Source organism: Phoenix dactylifera, chromosome 2 (assembly GCF_051530095.1).
Source record: "Phoenix dactylifera cultivar Ajwa chromosome 2, Ajwa_hap1_PhDact_Kaust_v1.1, whole genome shotgun sequence".
Classification (NCBI taxonomy): Eukaryota; Viridiplantae; Streptophyta; class Magnoliopsida; order Arecales; family Arecaceae; genus Phoenix; species Phoenix dactylifera.
Window position 1 is genome coordinate 13,584,918 of NC_143191.1, and position 22,583 is coordinate 13,607,500.

The 22,583-nt window shown below is 36.3% G+C and overlaps 3 protein-coding genes across 3 annotated transcripts; 2 read left to right on the forward strand and 1 right to left on the reverse strand.

The window, feature by feature from the left end:
• The first annotated feature begins 2,314 nt into the window (after nucleotides 1-2,314).
• On the forward strand, nucleotides 2,315-7,113 carry LOC103716236 (putative phospholipid hydroperoxide glutathione peroxidase). The gene is made up of 6 exons (XM_008804159.6): nucleotides 2,315-2,471; nucleotides 2,925-3,001; nucleotides 4,486-4,547; nucleotides 4,657-4,775; nucleotides 6,656-6,823; nucleotides 6,900-7,113. Exons 1-6 carry the CDS (start codon nucleotides 2,427-2,429, stop codon nucleotides 6,927-6,929), a joined length of 501 nt encoding a protein of 166 aa, XP_008802381.4. The 5' UTR covers nucleotides 2,315-2,426; the 3' UTR covers nucleotides 6,930-7,113.
• A 618-nt stretch (nucleotides 7,114-7,731) lies between these two features.
• On the forward strand, nucleotides 7,732-10,300 carry LOC103716238 (pentatricopeptide repeat-containing protein At2g27610-like). Its single transcript, XM_008804160.6, has one exon. The coding sequence runs from the start codon at nucleotides 7,842-7,844 to the stop codon at nucleotides 10,170-10,172; it is 2,331 nt and encodes a 776-aa protein (XP_008802382.6). The 5' UTR covers nucleotides 7,732-7,841; the 3' UTR covers nucleotides 10,173-10,300.
• A 2,845-nt stretch (nucleotides 10,301-13,145) lies between these two features.
• LOC103716243 (uncharacterized) lies at nucleotides 13,146-15,587 on the reverse strand. The gene is made up of 2 exons (XM_039119313.3): nucleotides 14,844-15,587; nucleotides 13,146-13,604 (listed from the first exon to the last, which is right to left on the reverse strand). Exons 1-2 carry the CDS (start codon nucleotides 15,364-15,366, stop codon nucleotides 13,525-13,527), a joined length of 603 nt encoding a protein of 200 aa, XP_038975241.1. The 5' UTR covers nucleotides 15,367-15,587; the 3' UTR covers nucleotides 13,146-13,524.
• Between the last annotated feature and the right edge of the window lie 6,996 nt (nucleotides 15,588-22,583).

Genomic DNA, 22,583 nt, shown 5'->3' on the forward strand with positions numbered 1-22,583 from the left:
ATCACCATCTTTGCTACCAGTCAAGAACAAGCTGGTATTTGGGGTAGTTGAAGTCCTGGTGACAATTCAGTCACACCAAGTAATGGCATATATTTTAGAATCTAGTTTCCATTCAAGAAGACACTTTCTAATAGAATCTTCAACTACAAAGCTTTTATGCTGGCATTTTGACAAAGTTACTCACATCTTAGCTCGGTTTGCCATCTCTCATAATATTTCTCATGTATAAGATTGTTATACACTACTCTCATTGTTTTTCCTCTCTAATATCCATTGAGAACTCATTTGTTTTGAGAGTAGTTGATTTAATGAAATTATAATTAGCAATTTCTATTAGGGAAAAACTACAGTAAGACCCTTTTTTTTTCTTGGCAAAATGGTGTATTAAGTTTGGCTTATCGTTTGCATCTAAACATATCTATGTATTCCTCAGATGTTTGTGGTACAATAAGCTATGGCGCTTGGTTTAGCTACTAAAACCTAAATAAAAGGGGTGTGTGTGCACGCATGCGCCTGTGTGTGCTGAGAGAAAGAGAGAGAGGTAAAATGGATATTCACTCAGATCCAACCAGGATTAGATCGGATGATAGGGATTCTACATCAACGATTCTTATAGTTGGATATGATCTATTATCTTTAACCTACTTACAAAATAAAAATCACGTTTTTTAGAGATTCATAGCCTGTACAGCAAATTATCAAAAAAAATGTATTTATCTTGTTATTTAAATTGTTCAAAGTTTTGGACCACTTGATGCATAAAATAGGAGCCTCCAAATTACATAATTTTGGTGTATAAATATTTTAAAGATAGTATACCACATCCAATAACTGGGATCATTAATATGAGATCCTATCATCCAACCTAGACTTTACTGAATTTGAGTGGAGATTCAATCAAATGTAGCCAAGTCTCTCTCTCTCTCTCTCTCTCTCTCTCTCTCTCTCTCTCTCTCTCTCTCTTCCTATATATGTATGTATGTATGTATTATGTTGGCCCAAAGAGGAAGTGCTAACTCATTCATGTTGTCACCCACAATCGAGTTGACTCTCTCTCTCTCTCGATAGCATTTTAAGGGATGGGTGCTAAATATTCTGAGCCATTTTATCTGCAAATTTGAGAAAATCAAAGCTTTCTCCCCCATAATAACATTTGCAATTTTTTTTTTTTGGAGTAGGCCAAGAGTCTTATGAATTTTCTTTCATAGTTTTTCCTTTTGAGCGTATCATTGTCATCATTAGGAAGGTTACAAGAAACCAACCTAAATATCTAAAATTTGAAAGGTGAAAATTTTTGAAAATATCTTATAGTTTTGAGATGTGAATAGGCATGTTAGACCTCGCTAGGCAATAACTTAAAAAAGATTTAAAAATAATCACTTTTAAAATTATTATAGTTAATAATTAATTACTTTTAAAAGAGAGTTGTGAAAACAATTTTCGTAAAAGGATATCTAATGCAACTCAGGATTCTAAATGCACCATAAACCGCCCAGCTCTAGGCCTGATAGTGCAATGTTCAATATTTATGCAGGGACATTAGAGTAATAAGGGACTGAATTGCAAGATATGGCTTGTGTAAGAACAAGAAAACAAACTTGTTTCATTCTACTTACTGAGAGATTCAATAATGCAATAAGCACACCATATCACCATGCTAGACCATGTAGCTAAATTGTCACTAAGTGGACCTAAAGAGGCTAGTCTTTGGTAAATGGATACCTAAGCTATCCTATCCCAATTATGTATCTAGTATGTGTCATCTGTCTTCAGGTCAACTGAAATGAGATACGATTGATTGTTTTCTCTTAGATTGGATAAAAAAAATATCCTAATTTAATTTGAGAAGAGAAACAGCCCCCCTCCCCTAGAAGAAGGTATCCCTAACTTAAATACATAGGATGGAAGGTGAAAAATTTGAAAACATCTAAAACATTTGAGAATCGACCAATATAGCAAGCAATATATCAAAATCTCGGCCAACAAAGTAAATTTAAAATTAACAAGTATTTTTATTAATCAAAATATCTATTCAAGGAATTAACATCATTTCGAGCCTATAAGTGAATATATTATATCGATTTTACTCAAATTTTTATCACTAGACATCAGTTAACAACTTAATGAGAACTTCAAAGTTTAACCCTGTTTCAGCACATGATGCATTTTGATGGTTACGTCCATGAATAATATGATCAGTGGCGCCTTGGATGGCTGTTGTGGAGTGCCGTGCAAATCTCTAGGAAACAGCAGGAAACTTACGCTCTAAGAAACAACAGAAGGAAGTCAACTAAACGCCTAAATTTGACGTTAGTCAGCAAAACAAAAAAAAAATCCACCGTCACGTGCACATCCAACGCTACCAGTTTCTAATGCCTGCCTTCTTCTGTTTTTCCTCCTGCAACTGAAGCCCGGAGAAAAAAAAAATGGCAGCAGAAATGCCCGACTCCATCTATGACATCACCGTCAAGGTAATGGCTTCATCTCTTCTTCCCAAGACCCTGCTTTTGATGTCTTCCATCCTTTTTCATTTGCTGCTGTCTTGGGTTTCTGATGTGATTGATATGTTCTATTTCTGTTGCTAAGATGGAATTCTAGCCATAGTACGCGACTCTGTTTCTTTTTTCTTTTGTAATATTTTAACCAACTTTAAATAATTTTATTTTAAGGTCTTCTTTCAATCCAGGGGAATAGTTTACAGATCAGGTTCGATTTTGTTGGATTGAAGGCTTTTTCTTGTAAATTTGAGGACTTTTGATCTTATTCTTTCTTTCTTTTGACCAATTGTCCTTTTTATTGAAAAGAAGAATGGGTTTATAAATGGTTAATTGGATGATCTTTGATTCAGCATATATTTCTCTTCCATTTCCCCCTTAATTTTCTTTTCTCAGTTTTTTTATTTGATGGGGTGATTTTAATCGCAGGATATGAGCGGCAATGATGTGAGCCTCAGTACTTACAGTGGAAAGGTTCTTCTTATGGTCAATGTTGCTTCTAAATGGTATTTGCTCAGCAAGAATTGCTTAGATTTCATTATTAGAGTTTCTCTTCTATGATAGTATCTTTATAAATTTAGATGTTAATGGAGATCAACACCTTAAGATCCAGTTATATATCTTATACAGATGATTTGGTGGTTTGCAACATGTTTGTATGAGCTATCTTGAATGATATCTGCTACATATGTCATTGAATTGTAAAGAGGTGGATGTTTAATGCTTGCATATCTTGGGCTTTGTGTTGCTACAGAATTTGAACCCTAAATTGTAAAATTGAATCCATTAATATTCTGAGTTGGGAGGGAGGCTGCTCTTCAGGAAGTATTTGTTCGTATGTTAATTTGCTGATTGTTATTATCTCATGTATAGCTGTTAGTGTGGATTCTTCTAAATGGAATTATTGCTAGTTGGGTACTCTGTATTTTTAGCTTATGACTTCCTGTTGACCTGCTATGGTATTGTTTGGCATCTTTCGTGGATTAGTAATGAACCCAATGCCTGATATATTCACTGCTTCAGGTCAATCATCCTCTTTTTTTTTTTTAATATACTTCTGTGTGAAAGTTTCATAACTCTGGCTTAATTTCACTTTATGATTTGTGGCTCACTATTGTTAAGTCTGATATACATTGTCAACTCAGACGAAACAGCTTAAGTTTTGGGGATCTAGTGGTTAACTAACAAGATATCAGTGCTCGAGTTTCTGGAGCTATGAGTGCACATGCAGTTCACACGACTCCAGTTTTTACCTTTTTTTTGTCTTCATTTATGGACGGTCTTAAATTTCGTATCAACTTTGGTGCTGATATATGAGATCTACTAGGATATTGCCCAGATTTTTTTTCCAATTATTGTTTAATATTAAATGCTGCATTTCATGGAACTATTTCTTTTATCATCCAAATATGGGTCTGCGTGCTGCTACATCTCCTAAGAAAAATCATATGAATGTAAATGCTGATCTATATCATTAACATGGAGCTGAAACTTCAATATACTCTATCTAAATCCAGATTTTTTCTTGACAACATGATGGTTTCATAGTTTTGAATTCTACTGGCAAGTGAACAAAGTTTTGTTGGTACATTTGAACCATCTTTTCTCACCCCCCCCCCCCCCCCAAAAAAAAAAAAGAAGTATTGGCATGATTAAGGTTGATCATGGCTTATCAGTTCAGAAATATTAATTGCCATTCTTATGTGTTAATTCTTGTATTTATTCAGGACTAACTAGTTTTTATCTCGACTAAGGAATTCAGCTACTGAAGATACCTCGTACCTTCCTGGGCATGAAAACTTGACTTGTTGATACTGGTTGGAAACATTAAAAAAAATAGGATGCCATTTGGGAACAAAGTCGTAACTTAATTTCAGAAGGGCAGTTATACTGGACATATTTATACTGACTTTTGATTTTCGCAATGCTTCATTTGTTTATTCTATTGCATAGTCTCCTGATCCTTTTTTAACTTTTGGGGTTGATGCAGTGGGTTAACACACTCCAACTACAAAGAGATGAATGCTTTGTATGAGAAGTACAAGAATAAAGGTTGGTTGCCAATTTGTGTTTCCTGTTCCATGAATTCAAATATCTTTTACATATTTTCAAATTATAGATGACTTGTTTGGTGATGTTTGATTTGGATTTATCTTCACAGGTTTTGAGATACTGGCATTTCCATGCAACCAGTTTGGTGGTCAGGAACCTGGAAACAATGAAGAAATTAAGGAGGTTGCGTGCACAATGTTTAAAGCTGAGTTCCCCATTTTTGATAAGGTGGTTAAAACAGAAATCTTCAACCCAAAAATTTTCCTTGCGCTGTTTCATTCATGACTATAACTATTTGGTACTGGCTACATGAGTCGTTCACCTACCATTTCCTTTGACCCAATGCGGAAATCCTTCGTGTGTTGCCTATGTTTATCAAGATCTTTATTTTCCCATCTCATATTGGAAGTTTTGAAATTAGAGTTCTTTGATGTCATAATAACTTCTCAATAACTTGGAGTAGGTGAAGAGATTCAGTAGTCCTTTACTGCTAGGAGCAAATAGGCCTCCCAACTTCAAAAATCTTATCTGTCAAATGGAGTTCTTTGAGGACTGAAATCTTATCATGCTAGGCTTGGATCAGCATTCAAATCAAGCTCCACATCTGGTCCATTTACTTGATATATGTTATATAAGTTAATTGGGATATGGTGCATGATATCTCAATTTTATCTCATAATCAGAGATAGATTATAACTTTCACAGAACAGCGAATGTATGTTTTGAATTTTCAGCATTTTGCTTGCTGAAACTGCGTCTGTCAATTGTAGATACGCAGAACATTGAAGATAAATAGTGATCCTAGCAATTTCTTAATCCAAATTGTCAAAAGCTTAATACAAGCCATAATATGAGCCAAAGTATAAAATTGTTCTGTGCTACATTAACCTGTGATATTCCAAGAGTCCACCATCAATTGGTTTATAGAAGGTAGGGACATCTATTATATAGCAGGGAACTCTAATCCATTCTCAGTTATTCATGAATCTTCAATTTGATGATTCAGAAAGTTGAGGTCAAAAAGATAAGGCTAACATGGACAGTCCACTTACCAAGTTGATGTAAACAATCCAACTAAAGCTAATGTACTTCTATTCTTTCAGGTTCATGTAATTCTAAAGTTTCCTTGTTCTCAGAAGGTGAATACAAGCAGAATAGTTTCCTAAGATATATTTTCTTAAAGAGATCCATAAAAATTCTTTTTTAAAAAGAATAGTGACCTCTCATTGATATTATATTCTCACGTTCCCTCCATTTTGCCTCGACTTTTGCTTCTTAAGTCAGGTTCAAGCATAGTGATGAGGTTTTCATATGAAGTTGGACAATATATGCCATTCTTTGCTGTGCTCAACATCTTTCAAACCTTTAAACCATATTCTACCTACTGGGGGAAAATACATTGTAATTCTACTTAGTTTTTTTCCCTTAGCATAAGAGAAACAAAGATCTTGTGGGCAGTGGAATTTAGATCAGACTGCCTTATACACATAATTGTCCAATTCTGCCTGCACAATGGGGTAACTTCATATGCCTGTTCTGGTGTATCTAAGAGTTGGGGAAATCTGATCGGTTCTGTAGAATACTAAGAAAGCATCAGTATTTATAGTAGATAAAGTACAGTAAAAAGGTGAAACTTGTGCTTTTTTTGATAGGAAATCTTACGCAATTGATTATTTATGATTTATGATGCATGTGGAAGATTTCCCTAAAATTATTACCATCTATAACAAATTTTTTCATCAATTGACAAGTTTTGGTGCTCTCAAGGTTCTTTTTTAATCCCCTTTTTTATGTTTTTAATTATATGATTTACTATTGAAATATTGGGATTTGCATCTGCCAGTGGCCAAGTTGGTCCCCTTCAAACTCTAGGCTTTGATCTGATTGCTACATTTTATATTGGGCCTTGTTGAACACAGTGTTGATTTTATGGTTTTCTTGAGGTTTTTTTTTTTCATTGGTTCAGTTTGAAAATCATATATTAGACCTTATCTATCTAACAAAAGAAATCACTAACATGTAAGCCATGGAAATATATATACAAATACATACATGCATACATAAATATATTTTGAAATCCTTTTCTTTTTTCCTTTGGTTTACTCTAGATTGAAGTGAATGGGAAGAACGCTGCACCCCTATATAAGTTCCTAAAATCCCAGAAAGGTGGTATTTTTGGAGATGGCATCAAATGGAACTTCACCAAGTTTCTTGTTGCCAAAGATGGCAAGGTCATGGAGCGATATGCACCAACCACTTCACCATTGAAAATAGAGGTTCTACTCCTGCACGCTGACCTCATGCTATTTTCCCCACATCCAGTAGCTGTGACACTCTTTTCTCTTCTTGCAGAAGGACATCCAGAAGCTTTTGGAGTCTTAACAAAGTCATCAACTTATTTCTCTGGATGCGAGTTTAATGTCAGGTTCCATATGTTAGGTTTGAATAAAAGGATGATGATGTGTATTTGAGGATTTACTCCTTGTAGAAAACTACCTGAGCTTGGATTGTTTTCCTGTCTGAAAAAAACAGTTATATTTAATTTCTTTACTTGCTCTTTGGTAAATCAGCAGACTTGGGTGATGCTTTACTGATCTGTTAATAAGCAAACAGGCACCATGGAAGACAAATTTTTGTTAGCTTGTCATCTGGAAAGTAGAGGGGCTTTATCCTGCTCATCTTCTGTCCTCAACTCTGACAGTAATTTCCTTCGCATCTGCCATGAATGCCATGTGTCTCACTTCTTTCGTCAATTTCTTGTGCTGTTGCTTGAGTTGTGCACCATGGTTAGTTCATATGGTGCAATCAGTAGATATCCATCAGTGGTTGTTTTGGATCACTAGTATGATCATAATTGATCCCTGATTAATAAGCCTTCCATGCATGCGAGTTCAGCTTAATGTATCAAAGCATAAGTTTTCATTTCTGCGGACCGTCTATTATGGACTTAAATCAAGTTGAAATTTCGATTAAAATGATTGGAAAAGTAGCAAAACTTGTAGTTGAGAACTTAAGATAGAAATCCACTAAACCATTTTACCTGCAACGTTATGAAATGTTCTCTGCCAATGCTGTATCTTGTTTCATGCAGAAGAATTGTTGTGTGGCATCAATTGTTATTTGCTAAATCAATATTGGAATTGGATAAGGTTGTCGGCCATGTCAATAGTTTGTGAAGTGGGCCAAAGCCCACTACCATCTCTCTCCACCAACATTGGAAGACATCTCTGAATATGGATAGAGATCCAAATTTCCGAGGGACACAGACCGTTGCTCTCCCGCCACAACTCAAAAATGATGAGCTCTTCTCGGGTGCTCATTTCCCACCCCTTGTGCCCTCCTCACCCCCAAAATCTTTGTCGTCCCTTCCACCCTCACCCCGAATGGAAGAAAACCCCAAACACCCTCTCTCTTCGACCAAAAGAGCCCATTTTTCCCCATTATAGAAATCCCGAAAGCCTCAACCTTGAACCCATGAAGGACGAACACAAGCAAGTCTTAACTAGGACGTATTCCAAAAAGATTAGCAGTTCACCAACTACACGGCTGTCGTACACCCAGAGCTTGAATAGATTGATAAATTCAGACAGGCTCGCCGAGGCCATGGATTTGTATGTCGAGATTAGAAACAAAGGCCTCGAAGCCGGGATTATTCTCGAATCTGTATTGATTGATGCTTTGATGAAATCTGGTCGAGTGACTGATGCCTTCCAAGTATTTGAATCAATGCCTGAGAGGAATGTCATCACATGGACTTCGATGTTATCAGGTTGCGTCCGAAATGATCGTCAGGCGATTGCGTTCTCCTTGTTTGTTGAAATGCTTGAAGCCGGTGTGCTTCCCAATGATTTCACCTTCAATGCCATGCTTCAGGCTTGTGCTGACCGGGGAGCTCTGGGTTTAGGAGAGCAGGTGCATTCGCTAGCGGTCCGTGCCGGGCTTGCGGATGATCGCTGGATTGGCAATTGTCTCATCGAATTTTATTCGAGATGTGGGTTGATGGCTAAAGCAACAAAAGTCTTTGATAGGATGCTGGATCTGGATTTGGTGAGTTTCACCTCATTGATTTCAGGGTTTTCTAGGAACAATCAGTTTGAGTCTGCAGTAAGTGCATTTGATCAGATGGTGAGACTGGGGTTAGAACCAAACGAGCACACGATCACTAGTATTTTGACTGCTTGTGGACCGCTGCTTGGTGAACAGATCCATGCCTACATGATTAAAACCATGATTGCCCAGAGTGTTTATTCTGGAAGTGCTTTAATTGATTTTTACTCCAGAAATTTTGAGTTCAGACGAGCTAGAGAGGTATTTGAGAAGCTGGAAGCTAAGAACATGGTAACTTGGAGTTCAATGATCTCTTGCTGTCTCCGGAATGACCAAGTAGAAGAAGCTATGAGAATGTTCTATGACATGGTTTGTGCAGGTTTCAAGCCAAATGAGTTCACCTTTGCGGTTACTTTTGGAGCTTGTGGATTGTGGTCCGAGTCCATTGCCTTTGGACGTCAACTCCATTGCTCCACGATTAAGCTCAACTTGGTATCAGATACTCGTGTATTCAATGCTTTACTGACCATGTATGCTAGAAGTGGTGAGGTTGAAGAACTAGAGAAGTTGTTTGAGAGAATTGAAGACCCTGATATTGTCTCTTGGTGTGCAGCTATATCTGGCTATTTCCAAAATGGATTTGACGAGAGGTCTACAAGGTTACTTTGCCAGATGCATAGGAAAGGGTACATACCTAATGAACATGGATTCTCTAGTGCCTTAAGTTCTTGTGCAAATCTTGCTTTGCTAGATCAAGGCAGGCAATTTCATTGTCTTGCATTGAAGTTGGGATGTGATCTTCTTGTTTGCACAGGGAATGCACTGGTTAACATGTATTCCAAGTGTGGGTGTATCGACGATGCAAGATTGGCATTTGATGTCATGCACACCCATGATGTTATTTCATGGAACTCGTTGATTCATGGTTATGCACATCATGGGCATGGGAAGAAGGTGATCAAAGTGTTTGATGAGATGGTGGAGTCCAGCTGCTGCATCCCAGACCATTCAACATTTGTGGGGATTTTGGCTGGATGTAGTCATGTAGGTAATGTCGATGAAGCAGTAAGATACTTTAAGATCATGAGAGATCACTATGGCATAGTACCATCTGCCTCTCACTATGCATGTATCGTTGACATGATGGGTCGAGCTGGAAGACTTGGTGAAGCTCTTCATATCATTGATCAGATGCCATTTGAAGTGGATGTTTTGGTATGGAAGACACTGTTAGCATCTTGCAAACTGCATAAGAATCTAGAACTAGGAAGTTTTGCTGCAGACAAGGTTATGGAGTTGTCTCCGAGGGACTCCGCAAGCTATGTGCTTCTCTCAAATTTGCATGCTCAGCACGGAGAATGGGAAGATGCAGAGAGAGTGAGGGGAATGATGGAGGAAAGAGGAGTCAAGAAAGATGCTGGATGGAGTTGGATTGAGACCAAGTGTGAAGTGCATGCTTTTGTTGCAAGGGATAACTCTCATCTGGAAGCTGAATCTATTTATCAGATATTAGAAGAGCTCTTTGAGGTCATGAAAGATGAAGGCTATTCGCCTTCTGCAAGCTTTAGTGATTTATGACAATCAAGGGATAGAATAATGTTTGCATTGTCTCAAGAGAATGGAAAAACTGGAGAATGTAAAGGACTGACAGAAACAAGGTAAGACAACCAAATCAAACACAATTTTACAGCATGTAAGAATCCAAATGGATAGAAAGTTCAAAGATGCTTAATTTACTCCTACTCTAGCAAAGCTTTCAAGAGGGCGGGCTTTAGTGCAATAGTTAGTTTTCTCTATTGTGAGCTAGGTATCATAGATTTGAGATATGGAAACAGCCTCTCCGCACACAGGGATAAGGCTGCATACATCTAACCTTCCCTAGATCCAATTAGTGGCAAGCATCTCATTCATTGCATCTCATTCATTAAGATGCTTTTTTTTTCTAGTGAAGCTTTCAAGATGGCTCTGTATTGTTGCAGTCTCCAACTTTTCCTGATATGAATAATGAAAATGTTTTATGAAAGAGATGAGAAGATAAAAAACAAGATCCAGTTGAATCTCCACATCCTAACATGTGCACTTCCAATTATTGAAAGATTTTGTAGTGTTCTATTTAACTCTTCATTTAGAGAAACTTTCATGCTCTTTCTGTATCTTCTCCAGTGATTTATTTTTCATGAACCATCAATCCTAGTGTGTGAAGGAAAATCAGATGTAGTTGTCTCATTTTGTATAAATTCTCAATAGTAATAAATAATAGTTTCGACTTGCTGATATCTTTATACTATTGCATAACTAATGCATTTACTCTGGATAATAGTTTTTGAGATGACCTTTCTAATTTGTGTCAACATACATGGGAAAACTGTCAAATTTTTCTTTTTATTTTGGATTGGGAGGGGGGTGGACAACTGTTACTGAGCATTTTGCTCACGATTAGATGCATACTCAATCCCATCCTCCACATTTGATTGATGATACTAGTTCAAACTGTCTTTCAAGTAAAGACCATAAAGATTAGGGAATGGTTGGCTACTAGCATGACTATCTTCTTAAAGATATTTAAGTCAGAGAAATTCAGGAAAATGTGAATAGGTAAATATCCTAGCATAAAGCTGATGAGCATTTAGAGGATACCATCCTCTAAATTAAAGGGTAGCAGAGGGGACATGCCATCCTCTAAATTAAGATTATGTAGGCACATACTTAATACGTTTGATGTTTTACTTTCCTCTAAGTAAAATAGAAATCTTATTCTCATCTCCTTGCTCGATAAATATAGCTCCACTTTTCTATTTTTCTTTTTCTTCATTTTCTTATCTATCTCTATATTCCTATCTCCATTCATCTTTTCAGTATTGTCTGTTGCATGTCTAATCACCTACTCTGCAGCTGAAAATTACTATTTTTTAAAAAAAAATCTACTTCTATTGAACAGCAACGTTACAAATCGCATTATCCTTGATACTTCTTTGATGGTCTCCACACTCAACACTTGTACTTCATATTATTCCTGTTTCACAGTAGTTGTATTTAAAACAATTTCTATATTCCAAATTGATATACATGCACAGAATTTTGAACTCATAGCATGCAACAAGAGTTATGTGAAAAAAATAAAAGCCCCTTTAGCATTAAATATATAATTTGTAAATAGTGGAATCTATTTCGCATTGGATGTTAGGGTCATTTCTTGGTATGAAAGGTGCTCTCTTTTAGAATTGTTTTTCTATTTTCTTATTTTCTTTTATTTATTTATTTCTCTATTTCAAGAGGAACTGGAATGTTTTGTGGAAACTGCCTAAAGTCCACCCTCTCTTCCCTTTTTTTTAAGAGAAAGAACCCGCTACTTGAATTGGTGACTCAGCTTCGCAAGTTACCCCTCGGGCCATGGCAAAATGATTGAAGTTTCCAACAGGATAAGTTCTAACACATCAATCCTGAAATGCTTAGATTGTTAAGAGTGCATGAACTAGTGATCCTACAAAGCATACTGTTCATGACTAACGGTCATAAATCATTTGCTTATGAAAAGGGGGAATCAGAGTGACCAATCATCATTATTCATTGCCATATTATACTCATAACAGATTTATAAAATGATCTGCATGTAACACTGCCTCCTGATCTAAGAGGAATGACATGCATTATTAATATCTGTACACCACATTAATTAGATTGTTTGACCTCTTTCCTTCACAATAATTATAATAATATTTCTTTGGGTGGTAGTTTAATAATAATTCAGACCTCTGTAACCAAACAAAATAATAGTTCAGACTTCATCAGAAGTGTACGGTGACCAAACCCTGTAAAGCTCATGAATTCTCTTGTTGTACACATGATGAAGAATTATTTCTGCATTCTCACATGAATGACCTTTACTCTGAACTTGTAGGATGAGAGACATTGTGCTGCTATTTGCAAAATGAATAGTGATAACAATATTCAAATTGTGAAAACTAGGGGGGAAACAGTAACTGCACTTTCTTGTTCTAGCTAGTTACTTGCTGAACTTAGAAATATATTGCCAAAAAAAAAATCTACTCATTTATTCACCTGCAGCAAGTCAGCCTCTGTTCAAGTGGATATCACTTTACTACTAGCTCAATCTTGCATTCTCAAAGCACTTCCAGGGACATTAACCCTGACCCTCTGTCAGAATAGTCATTACCATATGTGAAAGTTGCAACTTACAAATACTGTAGCAGCAGCAAGGAAGTTTGGATCCCAAAGATCTACTTCCTGCCTGTCAATCAGGATTTCAACCACCCTTTTTCATTGGCAACCACTAGCCAAAGCATCAGCTCCCCTTTTTGCTAACCTTGGGTTCATCCTGCCTGAAGCAATAAGGCTATACCAATAATAACCAACCAAAGTCTACCAACTGCTAGAGTGACTGAAACAAGAATATATGGAACAGCTGAGAATTCCACCGTCCCTTGGATTCATTCTGCTAGTACCAATAAGCTGAGTTACTTATTCTCCTTTCAAGAACAAAAAATATATTGGTAAAAAACAAAGTTTAAAGTATATGCAGCTTATTAAAGATGGAGAAGGTAAATATTTAATCATTTTATTTCTCATACAAGAAACAACATACAGTTAATCATACATAACAAATGCTTGTCAGACATGTTATTAGTTTATAATCTTAGATCTCAGACCATCTCGCCCCTCTGTTTCCTTTTCATCATCATCATCATCATCATCATCATCTTCTTCTTCTTCTTCTTCTTCTCTTATGCCACCATATATACAATAGGCATTAAATTCTGGCAGAACCATCTCTGTTGAAAGAATAAAGGCATCCCGATGGCATCAAGTTGGGAAGCCTCTTTAGAGGATTCACTCTACAAAAAGAAACCCCGGAAGTTGATACATGTACAATAATCCATGATAGTAGATGAATTCAGGTACGCAACTTCTGTTAGCGGCATAATCTAACAGTGCATGCCACTGCTTGGGCCCAATACTTCAGCCTTGCTTTAACCTCTTCAGGATGGTCCCCTAGGAGAGAAGAACAGAAAAGAACCGAATCAGAAGGGTGATAAGAAAAAAGATGAGAAATAAAGTGAATCCATATCTTTGATACAATAGTAAACAATAGTTACCAACCACCAAAAGGAAGGCAAGATTTCTAAGATGCAGGCCTTTTTAGCAAATTCTGGGGTTAAAGATTTAGAAAAATTAAATAAGCTAGTCATTGATCAATCTTATACTAGCCTATCTTAGATGGACACTTGGAAGAAGCTACTCGGTCATTAGACAGAAGAAACTCAAGTTATACTAATAGTTTATCACCAATCAAAATAGTAAGATGAATCTGTACTTAGAAGATCACTTACTTCCGGCCATGCCAAATACTGCGTCCTACACGAAGAACAGTAGAAACAAATGCATAAACCATCTTGATTTATGAAAATTTATTTATAAGGTCCGTTCAGCATATAATCCATCTGGAAATCAACACAGCCATCAAGTGGCATTGAAGAATAGCATGGGAAATGACAAGAAAAGGCCATATTTTCTCCTTTTCTTATGTAAACATTTTTTTTGATGATAAAGGGAGGCTAAAAGGAGCCACACGACTTTTATTAAAATAGATAAAAGAAATTACAATTTGGAAGAGAGAACAAGATCAATTACAAAGAAATCCTTGATTTTTCATATGTAAACATTGGTAAAGCCATCAGTCTTAGCTGGAACAAGGAAAGCCACATTATCAACTTTGAACTCCTTAAAATTATAACTAAATGGCATCTATATCAAACAACCTGATTAAATTTGTACCCGAAGACAAGTGAATCATCTCAATAGGAAAAGATCTCAGTATAAAACTGCCTCAATGGGAATGAAAGACTCGATTAATCTTATTTTCAGAAGCTAAACTTTCTTGGACACGTCTATGAATACCAAACTACTAAGAAATCTAGTCTCATATGGTTGCTCAATGGAACCAAAGCAATCCCTTTAACATATCATCAATCCTTCATCCATTTATTATTCAATATCAAGAAGAATTCTGTTTAAGAATTCTCAAGAAAATTGGAAAAAAAAAATCAAGTCTTTCTCCCATATATCAAACAGAAAAGAAATCCCAAGCAACCCCGTAATGAGAGAAGGGAATAAAAATCATGTTTTCGCCAGTTACATACACATTGACAAATAAATAAAAATTGAAACTTTCAAGAATCAAATTCCTCAAGAAAACGAAAGACACGGATACGAAACAAGAACCAATCTTACCAGGTTCGGAGATCCTCCAATTGGCGATGGGAAGCGAGCTCACCGCGGCGCACTGCTCCACGGCCTCCCCGGATCCATCCGGCGATCGGTGCTGCTGCTCGTCCTGGAACCGCTGGCTCATGGAATAGCAGAGCTCGAGGGCCGGCAGGGTGTTGCAAAGCTCGGGGATCTCCTCGTAGCTGAACCCAAACCCCAAGTCGAGGCACCCCTTGAGCTCCTCCAGGTCCTCGTCCGTGAGGCTCTTGGTCCTCCCGAACCCCTCCGACCCCTCCTCCCCGCCGCCCTCCGACCCCTCCACGTAGCCCTCCAGCATCACCCCGCCGCTCTTCCTCGGCCATGTCTCCTCCCTCCCCACCCTCCCCTCAAACAAAATCACCTCCTCCTCCTCCTCTTCCCCCGCCACCGGCGGCGGCGTCTCCCTCCGCTGCTCCCGCATCTTCTTCGGCGCCGGGAAGGCGCTATGGCTAAGGTTTGAGATCGAAACAGGGAATTCTGTCTCCGGTTCAGAGGAATAGCTCCCCATCTCTCTCGCGCGCGCGCTCTCGCTCGCTCTCTCTCTCTCTCTCGCTCGCTCTCTCTCTCTCTCTCTCTCGCTCGCTCGCCCTCCCTCTCTGGGGTGGTGTTCGAAGAGAAGGGGTCTAGGGGCATTATATCAGAGGTGCCGGCCTTGGAGCTTTCCCCATTCTCATCCCATGGGTCGTGATGGATGGGAATGGTATGATGGTATGATGGTATGCGAATGGTATGTGAGATGCCAAGCTGGGCTTGGGATTTGATGGTGAAACGGGAAACGCGATTTGTTTTGTTTATTAATTTTATGGACGTGGTCGTCACGTATGGAAGGGATGAGAAATTGAGCACAAGAAGGATGGTGTTTTTGTTGCGTACGGAACGGATAGGAAGGCTGTGCAGCTACGGAAATGATTGTTTTTCCAAAATATGGAAAGCTTGTGAGAGATGAATTCAAGCGTCTGGTCTGGTTGATAAAAGTTTTGTTTTAGGATTCCTACAGCTGCAGGCAAAATAGCATGAGAAACTCTCTTTTTCAAAATAATTATTTTTTTGGTTATTTATTTTAAACAAGTAAAATTTAAAAAGATATTACTATATTTCTAAGATTTTATTTTAAAATTAAATTACTTTTTACTTTTTATTTTTTGTAGATTTGCTTACCACCAAGAATATGCAATTCCAGCCCTACGATAATTTGAAATTATAATTCTTAAAATGATTGTTATTCTATGGCAGAAAACGATGGTCGGTAAAAAAAAATAACAGTATTATTTTTCAGAATAGACTACTTATTAATTTTTCAATCAAGGAAAAAAATTAATTAGAGTAAAAAAGTTATTATTTATTTAAACATATTTTAAAATGAGGTGGCACATTTACGGGCTAATATCTTCAGGTGTCTTGTTTCCTGAAATGCATTTCACATTTCCTAACCCTGCTCTATTTACTCTCTTTTGCAGCATAAGCTAAGATACCAGTTTGGCATCATTTTTATTTTTTTATCCTCCCAAAATATATTTTTTTATTTTTATTTTAATCTTAAATATAAAATATATTTGTTATAGTTAGTTATTTTTAGCGCATTGAACATAATAATGCCAAGAAATTTATGATAATAACAAAAAAGATAATGCATGCGCATACCGTGGTGGTAGTGGTGGGATGGTAACACTATGGTAGGGGTGATAACAATTGCAGTGGTTGCAATGGTGCAGGAGTATTGGCAATGTATAGTAAAGATGATGACAATATTAGCGGTGGTATGGTATAAGTGGTAGCTGTAATGGTGGTGGTTGGAGTACCGACTATATAGTCGAGGTAACAAAGATGGCGGCGATGGTGGTGGTAGCGCTGAGGATGGTGGTAGCAGTGCCGGTCATATGGCAAAGGCAGTGAAGGTTGGCATCAACAATGTTGGAAGGTAGCAATGGTGGAGGGATTGGTGGTGGTGGAGGTGGCAAAAGTAGTGAAGGCAATGACTGCAATAATGGAGAAGGTAATAGAGGTGGTGGTGAAGATAGTATTGATGATGGTGATAAAAAAATAAAATATGAGTTTTTTATTTTTAAAATATGGAAAGTAATGATTTTTTACTTTCTTTTTCTTAATAATGAAAATAATTTTTTAAAAATAAAAACAATAACACTAAATATGTTTTTCTTTTCGATTCTATTTTTTGTCATTCTATTTTTTAAAAATAAAAAATGAGAAATAAAAGCAATGCCAAAAAGCTCCTAAAGAACACAAAAATAACAATAATTCTTCTTATCATGCAATAACCATTACAACAAAATATTGATTGTTTCATATATTTCTGTTAGACTACGTCTAACGATGGTTATCTGAAACTGTATAATTTTATGAGTTTAATATTACTATGGGATATTCTACTTCTGGCTACAAAATAAAACTGACTCATTGGCATTACACTTTTTTTTTTGGAAAATCGAATGATTTAAATTAATCGAGTATAAACATCAGTGGGAATCAAGAAATAAAATATCAAAAAGCTGAATAGAAGATCTGCCAAAGAAACCCATAATATAAATCTTGTATGGTTTGCCACATGAGATGTCATCCAATCAACTGTACTGTTAATTTCTCTTTGAATATGTAAAATTTCAATTAACAACAATGAGCACATCATTCGCCAATAGTCCTGAAAAAGTGGATGAAGACTTCTAAATAATTACTATCATAGAGTTTCTCTCTAAATAAATTTGTAAAGCTCTTAAATATGTATATAGCATAATTCAAACCTTCCTAAGTTCCACATAACTCCGTCATTCGAATTGGCATGCAGCTAGTAGTGCATCACTAGCAATGTGTATAATAAAGTCTGCTCCGCCACAAGCACATTTTCCTATCACACTCTCGTTAAAATTGACCTTGAGAAAATAGGAGGTGTGGATCCCAAGAGAAGTAAGTTAACTATGAAGATGCAGAAATTGCATAGGAAGAGCCACAGATTGCCCCGACCGCCAAAGATCACTCTGCAACAGTCACCTGAAGAAATTCATGAGCTAGGATATGGAGGCTTTTAATAGAATTAATCTAGTACTCGTCTCATATGGTACTACTCTTTTGCAAATAAAAATTCGGTTCCACTAATTGGACTATCTCAAGATCTGGATTAATCAAAATTGAGAAGCTATTTATCCAGTGGGAGGAGGAAAAAAGAGGTTTGTAACTATGCAGCAAGCCTAGCAACATAGACGTTCACTGCATATGCCTGCTCTATTCTGATTACACGTGAATTACAGCTTTGGCTATGCGCGGTACACTGAATAAAGAAGAGTGTATGGGAAAAAAAAAAGGCCAAAAGCGATAACCACCTACTGATCATAGAATTGAATGCAATGATTTTTTTTTCCCACGTAATCAGGCGTGACGCCCGTCGACAAGTGAAGGCTTATGATTGGTGGTTGTTGGTTGGAAAGCAAGAAGTTCATGAGAAGAAACAAGACTTTTGGCTACGAAGCAACCAATCCAAGTTTATTGGCTTACAAACGCACGCAAGTGAAGAAGGGCGCCCACCGTTCTCTCTTTCATATGTATCTCAAATATATGGCTGAGACCTCATGAAGAAATACCAAATTGAACCAAATGAGATTAATAGAAAAACGTAAAGGTGGGCATCACTTTCATTTTTTTATTTTTATAAATAAAAATATTTTTTATTTGGTTTCTAATTTAAAAATATAAATATATTAGGTATAGTTAATTATTTATATATATATATATATATGATGAATACGACCAAGGCAATAATAGGAATAGCCAAGATATGTAGGTTATATTGGTGGGTGGTGGCAACGGCAATAATAGTGGGGACATTGATGATGTGGTGATGGCAGTGATGACAGTGGTGATGGTGTGGTAAAGGTTGTGGTGATGACAGTAATAGCATAGTAGTGGTTGTAGTGACGATGGTGGTAGCAATGGTAGTAGTGATGGTGGTGGTATCAATGATAATGGTGATTGGCGATAGAAATGACGACAGTGGTAGTAGAGATCATGGCAGTGGTGGTAATAATAATAGTGGTGATAGTAGCGATGGATGATAAGATCATGATTTTTCTGTTTTTGAAAATAGTGAAATAAGAATTTCTTACTCTTATTTTTCTAAAATAAAAACTATAGTATTGAATATATTTTTTCAATTCTTGTAATTTAGTTTTTAAAAATAAAAAATAAAATCAATACCAAACAGGCCTTGAGCTTCTCTTCCTTCAAAAACTATGATTCTAGAAATCCTCACTAAACTTGTTAGATATTCAACAAGATTATTGATCAAGATATCCACATATCCACATCTAGTAGCAGGGCTGGCTGCCCAGAGAAAATATATTGGGATGCCATGACGCGGATGAAAAAGAGAATAAAAATCGAAAGTTGGAGGAATTAGATAATCAAGTTTCTCTAATAAGTAGAAACTCTTCTTTTGCTTTTAAAACTTTTATTAGTAACTGTAGATTGCTCGAGCATACTTTTTCTTCTTCTTCTTTTTAACTTTATATGGCCAAGTGAAATTACATGAATGAGTTCACTGTATGTCAAACAAATGATGAGCACTTATGAATTCCCATTATGTATTAGTAATAGATGAAGGTATTCGCTTATGAGTTTATACAATATGTAACTCAAAATTAGTCTTCTGCAATAATGTATTAATTAAGTTATGTGAAATTATAAATCCAAAAATCCTTTAATCCTACTTCTGCATGGAGCAGTATTGATACAACAAACAAGTCTCACTTCCAACCTCTAAGAAACATAACATCCAAAGCAAGGATGAGGTAAAACTATAATTATTAAGGTATTAACGTTATTTCATGATGAATATCCATAAAAGTTTATCGTTTTCATAAATTATGAGTATACAATGATTAACATTCACAAACTTAGTTAATTTGTAGCAAAAAATTGGTCGATTTGGAGTCTTTTGGGAGAAGAGAGGCCTAACAAACTCAAGCATGCAACCTTTAATCCTAACAAGGATTACTCACATGCTGACCTTAATCTGAAAGGCACATTTGTGAATAATTCAGTGCTGCTACATTTTTTTGATACCATTGTTGAAGATTGGGGGTGTGCATTGCCTACAAGCTTACCAAATTTTTATTGACAGTGCAACTTTAATTTAAAACCAGTGCTCTGGAAACATTGGCTTCAAATGAAAAGAGAAACCCAACTAAAGTCCTTGGCCTATCAAAATCTTTCATATAGCAATGCTCTTATAGAAAATACTAATAATTGATAAAAACAAACGGCTAGTCTCTGTTAGAAAATTATGAAGACGCATTTTTTCAACCACAAATAAAAAGGGACACATTTACACATATCTATCCTAGTTGCATATAACTAAATGTCAATTTATCATCAACATTCCATTACTTCTCGTTCAACATATTTTCACGCGCCATTTTAATCTACCCAATTAATCCATGATCATAATGTAAAAACTCATTTGATTTGTTTCACTCCATCATAAATTAAGCTACATTATTTTTTTAATAAATTATACCTTTTAGTTAAATTCAGATTAATAGATTTCTGATCTATCATATATTCGATCTAATCGCACGATCTTGCTACCCTATGTTTTGCATCCATGAAAAGTGAACATCTAGTTTGTTGTTTTCTCAGGAGAAATACAAAAACTCTCAATTCTCAATATTTCCTCTCAGAAGATCCGGGTGGGGGTTGTCTTTTTCCATGCACGCATCTTGACGTGCAAAGTGCTGCTGCTGGGGAGCAGGGTGTCCCACTCCCAGGGGGTGTTATGGTCATTTCACAGACACAAAACGTGGCCAGATAAGCATGACCACCGAAGATGGCCGCGCGAGAATGGCAATGAATAGGTGGGGGCCCACCTGGCTCTTGGCCACGAGCCGTCCGCGTCTTGCTTTCGTTGTCTTCCACTGGGTGGTGGACGCGTGTCGTGTAGGCCGGAGGATCATGTGGTCGGAAGCTGGCACCAGCGGAACCCCGCCACGTGGATCCTGTGGAGCGGCTCGGCGGCCGAGAGGCGGCCGTGATGGCCTTTGTCTTCCGGCTGGCTGACTTGTTAGTTGAAAGCGCTGGCTGTCGCCGTGATTTGCGGAGACGTAGATCCAACGTTGTAAAAAATAGTCATCATTTCTGCTGCTGTTTGTTTGTTTGTTTGTTTGTTTTGGTTAACCCTCCTTTTCGTACTCAAAGATATATGCCGGATAGTGTCCTTTTGGATGAATCTAATGATGAATTTTAACTAGGGTTAGGAGGTGTGGAGTTGGCACCAAGCTCAATTTATCAATAATGATGGAGCTAAAGTTATATTGAGAGAAATGTATCAAGATCCAAGAAAAAATTACTATCTTGATTTTAGAGATGATGTTTAGCTGCAAATGGAAAAAATCAATTTTTTCTTCCTTCTAGGGAGAGTAGTGCTAATTATAGGTGCCTACACACTAGTCGTAGCAAGATCGATCCTGACATAGATTATCAAAAACTCGATACTGATCTAAGTCATTTAAAAAAATCAAAAATTTGCAATAGTTATATTATTTAAATTATTCATTTTGATCATTAGATGTATAGGTGAGGAATCTCTCAATCATATAATTTTTAACGGTGCATCCTCTAGAGATAATAGGTTACATTCAACATCTTGAATCATTGGTACTAGATATCTGTCATCCCATTAGTATTGATCTTATTAAAACTTTTTCTTTATGCCCATATAATAACTCTACTATATATATATAGTACAAAAATAATATAGCAACTTTTCGATATATAACATGATTAGTATAATGATATATCTATAATCATGATGATTGTTAACTAATTATTAGTTTTATTTTATGCTAATATTTTATAAATTTATATATAATAATATAGAGATTGATGCAATATTTTTAATTGAAGATTTTGCTAATTAAATAATATTTGCTGAGAGTCAGATGTGAAATTTAGTGCTACATGAATAAATTCTAGAAGAGGGAAAAATTGATAATATATGACCGGACCAGAACCTAACTGTCTAAAATATTTTATTTGATTGGATTCTGGCATGTGTATCAAATTCTTCCTATATCTATCTCTGCTGATATTGATATTTTGATATTATTATTATTAATTTTTATTTTAACTAACACTTTGTTTTTAATTAGAAAAGATAATCTCTATGCTAGGCCATTATATTCTTTGTCTATCAATGAAAATAATCTTATAGAACTGCTATAAGGGCATTAAAAATTTGTTATAGTCTTTTTGATTGGGAAACTTGTCTTGGTCTTACAAATACCTTCCTTTCAAATAGATAATGTATAACATATATCAAACAAGATCATCAGAAGGCAAATTCATTCCAACCAAGACTTGCAAATTTGAGGAGTACTATGAATGATTCATTGGTGACATAAATATCAAAAATTTGTGGTGCGGTTTGTCTCATTAAAGAAAAAGAAGAATAGCCAAATGCTATAGCAAACTAGTATAGCTTAGATGATCTATTGCTCCCTTGCTTTCTCTCCTTTTCATTGACAGAAAGTAAAATAAAATTTTTACTAGCACATGCGCCGATCATCTCATTTTTACAAAATTTATGATAAAAATTGTACATTATAAATGTATCTCTTCTTGACAAGAGAAGATCGATGCTTCTGAGGAGGAGATGATCAAACGCAAATCGTGACGGCAGAAACCACTAATTGAACAAAATAATGTGACAAAACTCCATGG

What these genes read in the sequence shown, in the direction of transcription:
- LOC103716238 (XM_008804160.6), top strand. Translation starts at nt 7,842, where the DNA reads ATGATGAGCTCTTCTCGGGTGCTCATTTCCCACCCCTTGTGCCCTCCT.
- LOC103716243 (XM_039119313.3), bottom strand. Translation starts at nt 15,366, where the DNA reads ATGGGGAGCTATTCCTCTGAACCGGAGACAGAATTCCCTGTTTCGATC. An exon ending in TTGGAGGATCTCCGAACCTG is followed by an intron (nt 13,605 to 14,843) that starts GTAAGATTGGTT and finishes CTTCTCTCCTAG; the next exon opens with GGGACCATCCTGAAGAGGTT.
- LOC103716236 (XM_008804159.6), top strand. Translation starts at nt 2,427, where the DNA reads ATGGCAGCAGAAATGCCCGACTCCATCTATGACATCACCGTCAAG. An exon ending in TCTATGACATCACCGTCAAG is followed by an intron (nt 2,472 to 2,924) that starts GTAATGGCTTCA and finishes TTTTAATCGCAG; the next exon opens with GATATGAGCGGCAATGATGT. An exon ending in TGAGAAGTACAAGAATAAAG is followed by an intron (nt 4,548 to 4,656) that starts GTTGGTTGCCAA and finishes TTATCTTCACAG; the next exon opens with GTTTTGAGATACTGGCATTT.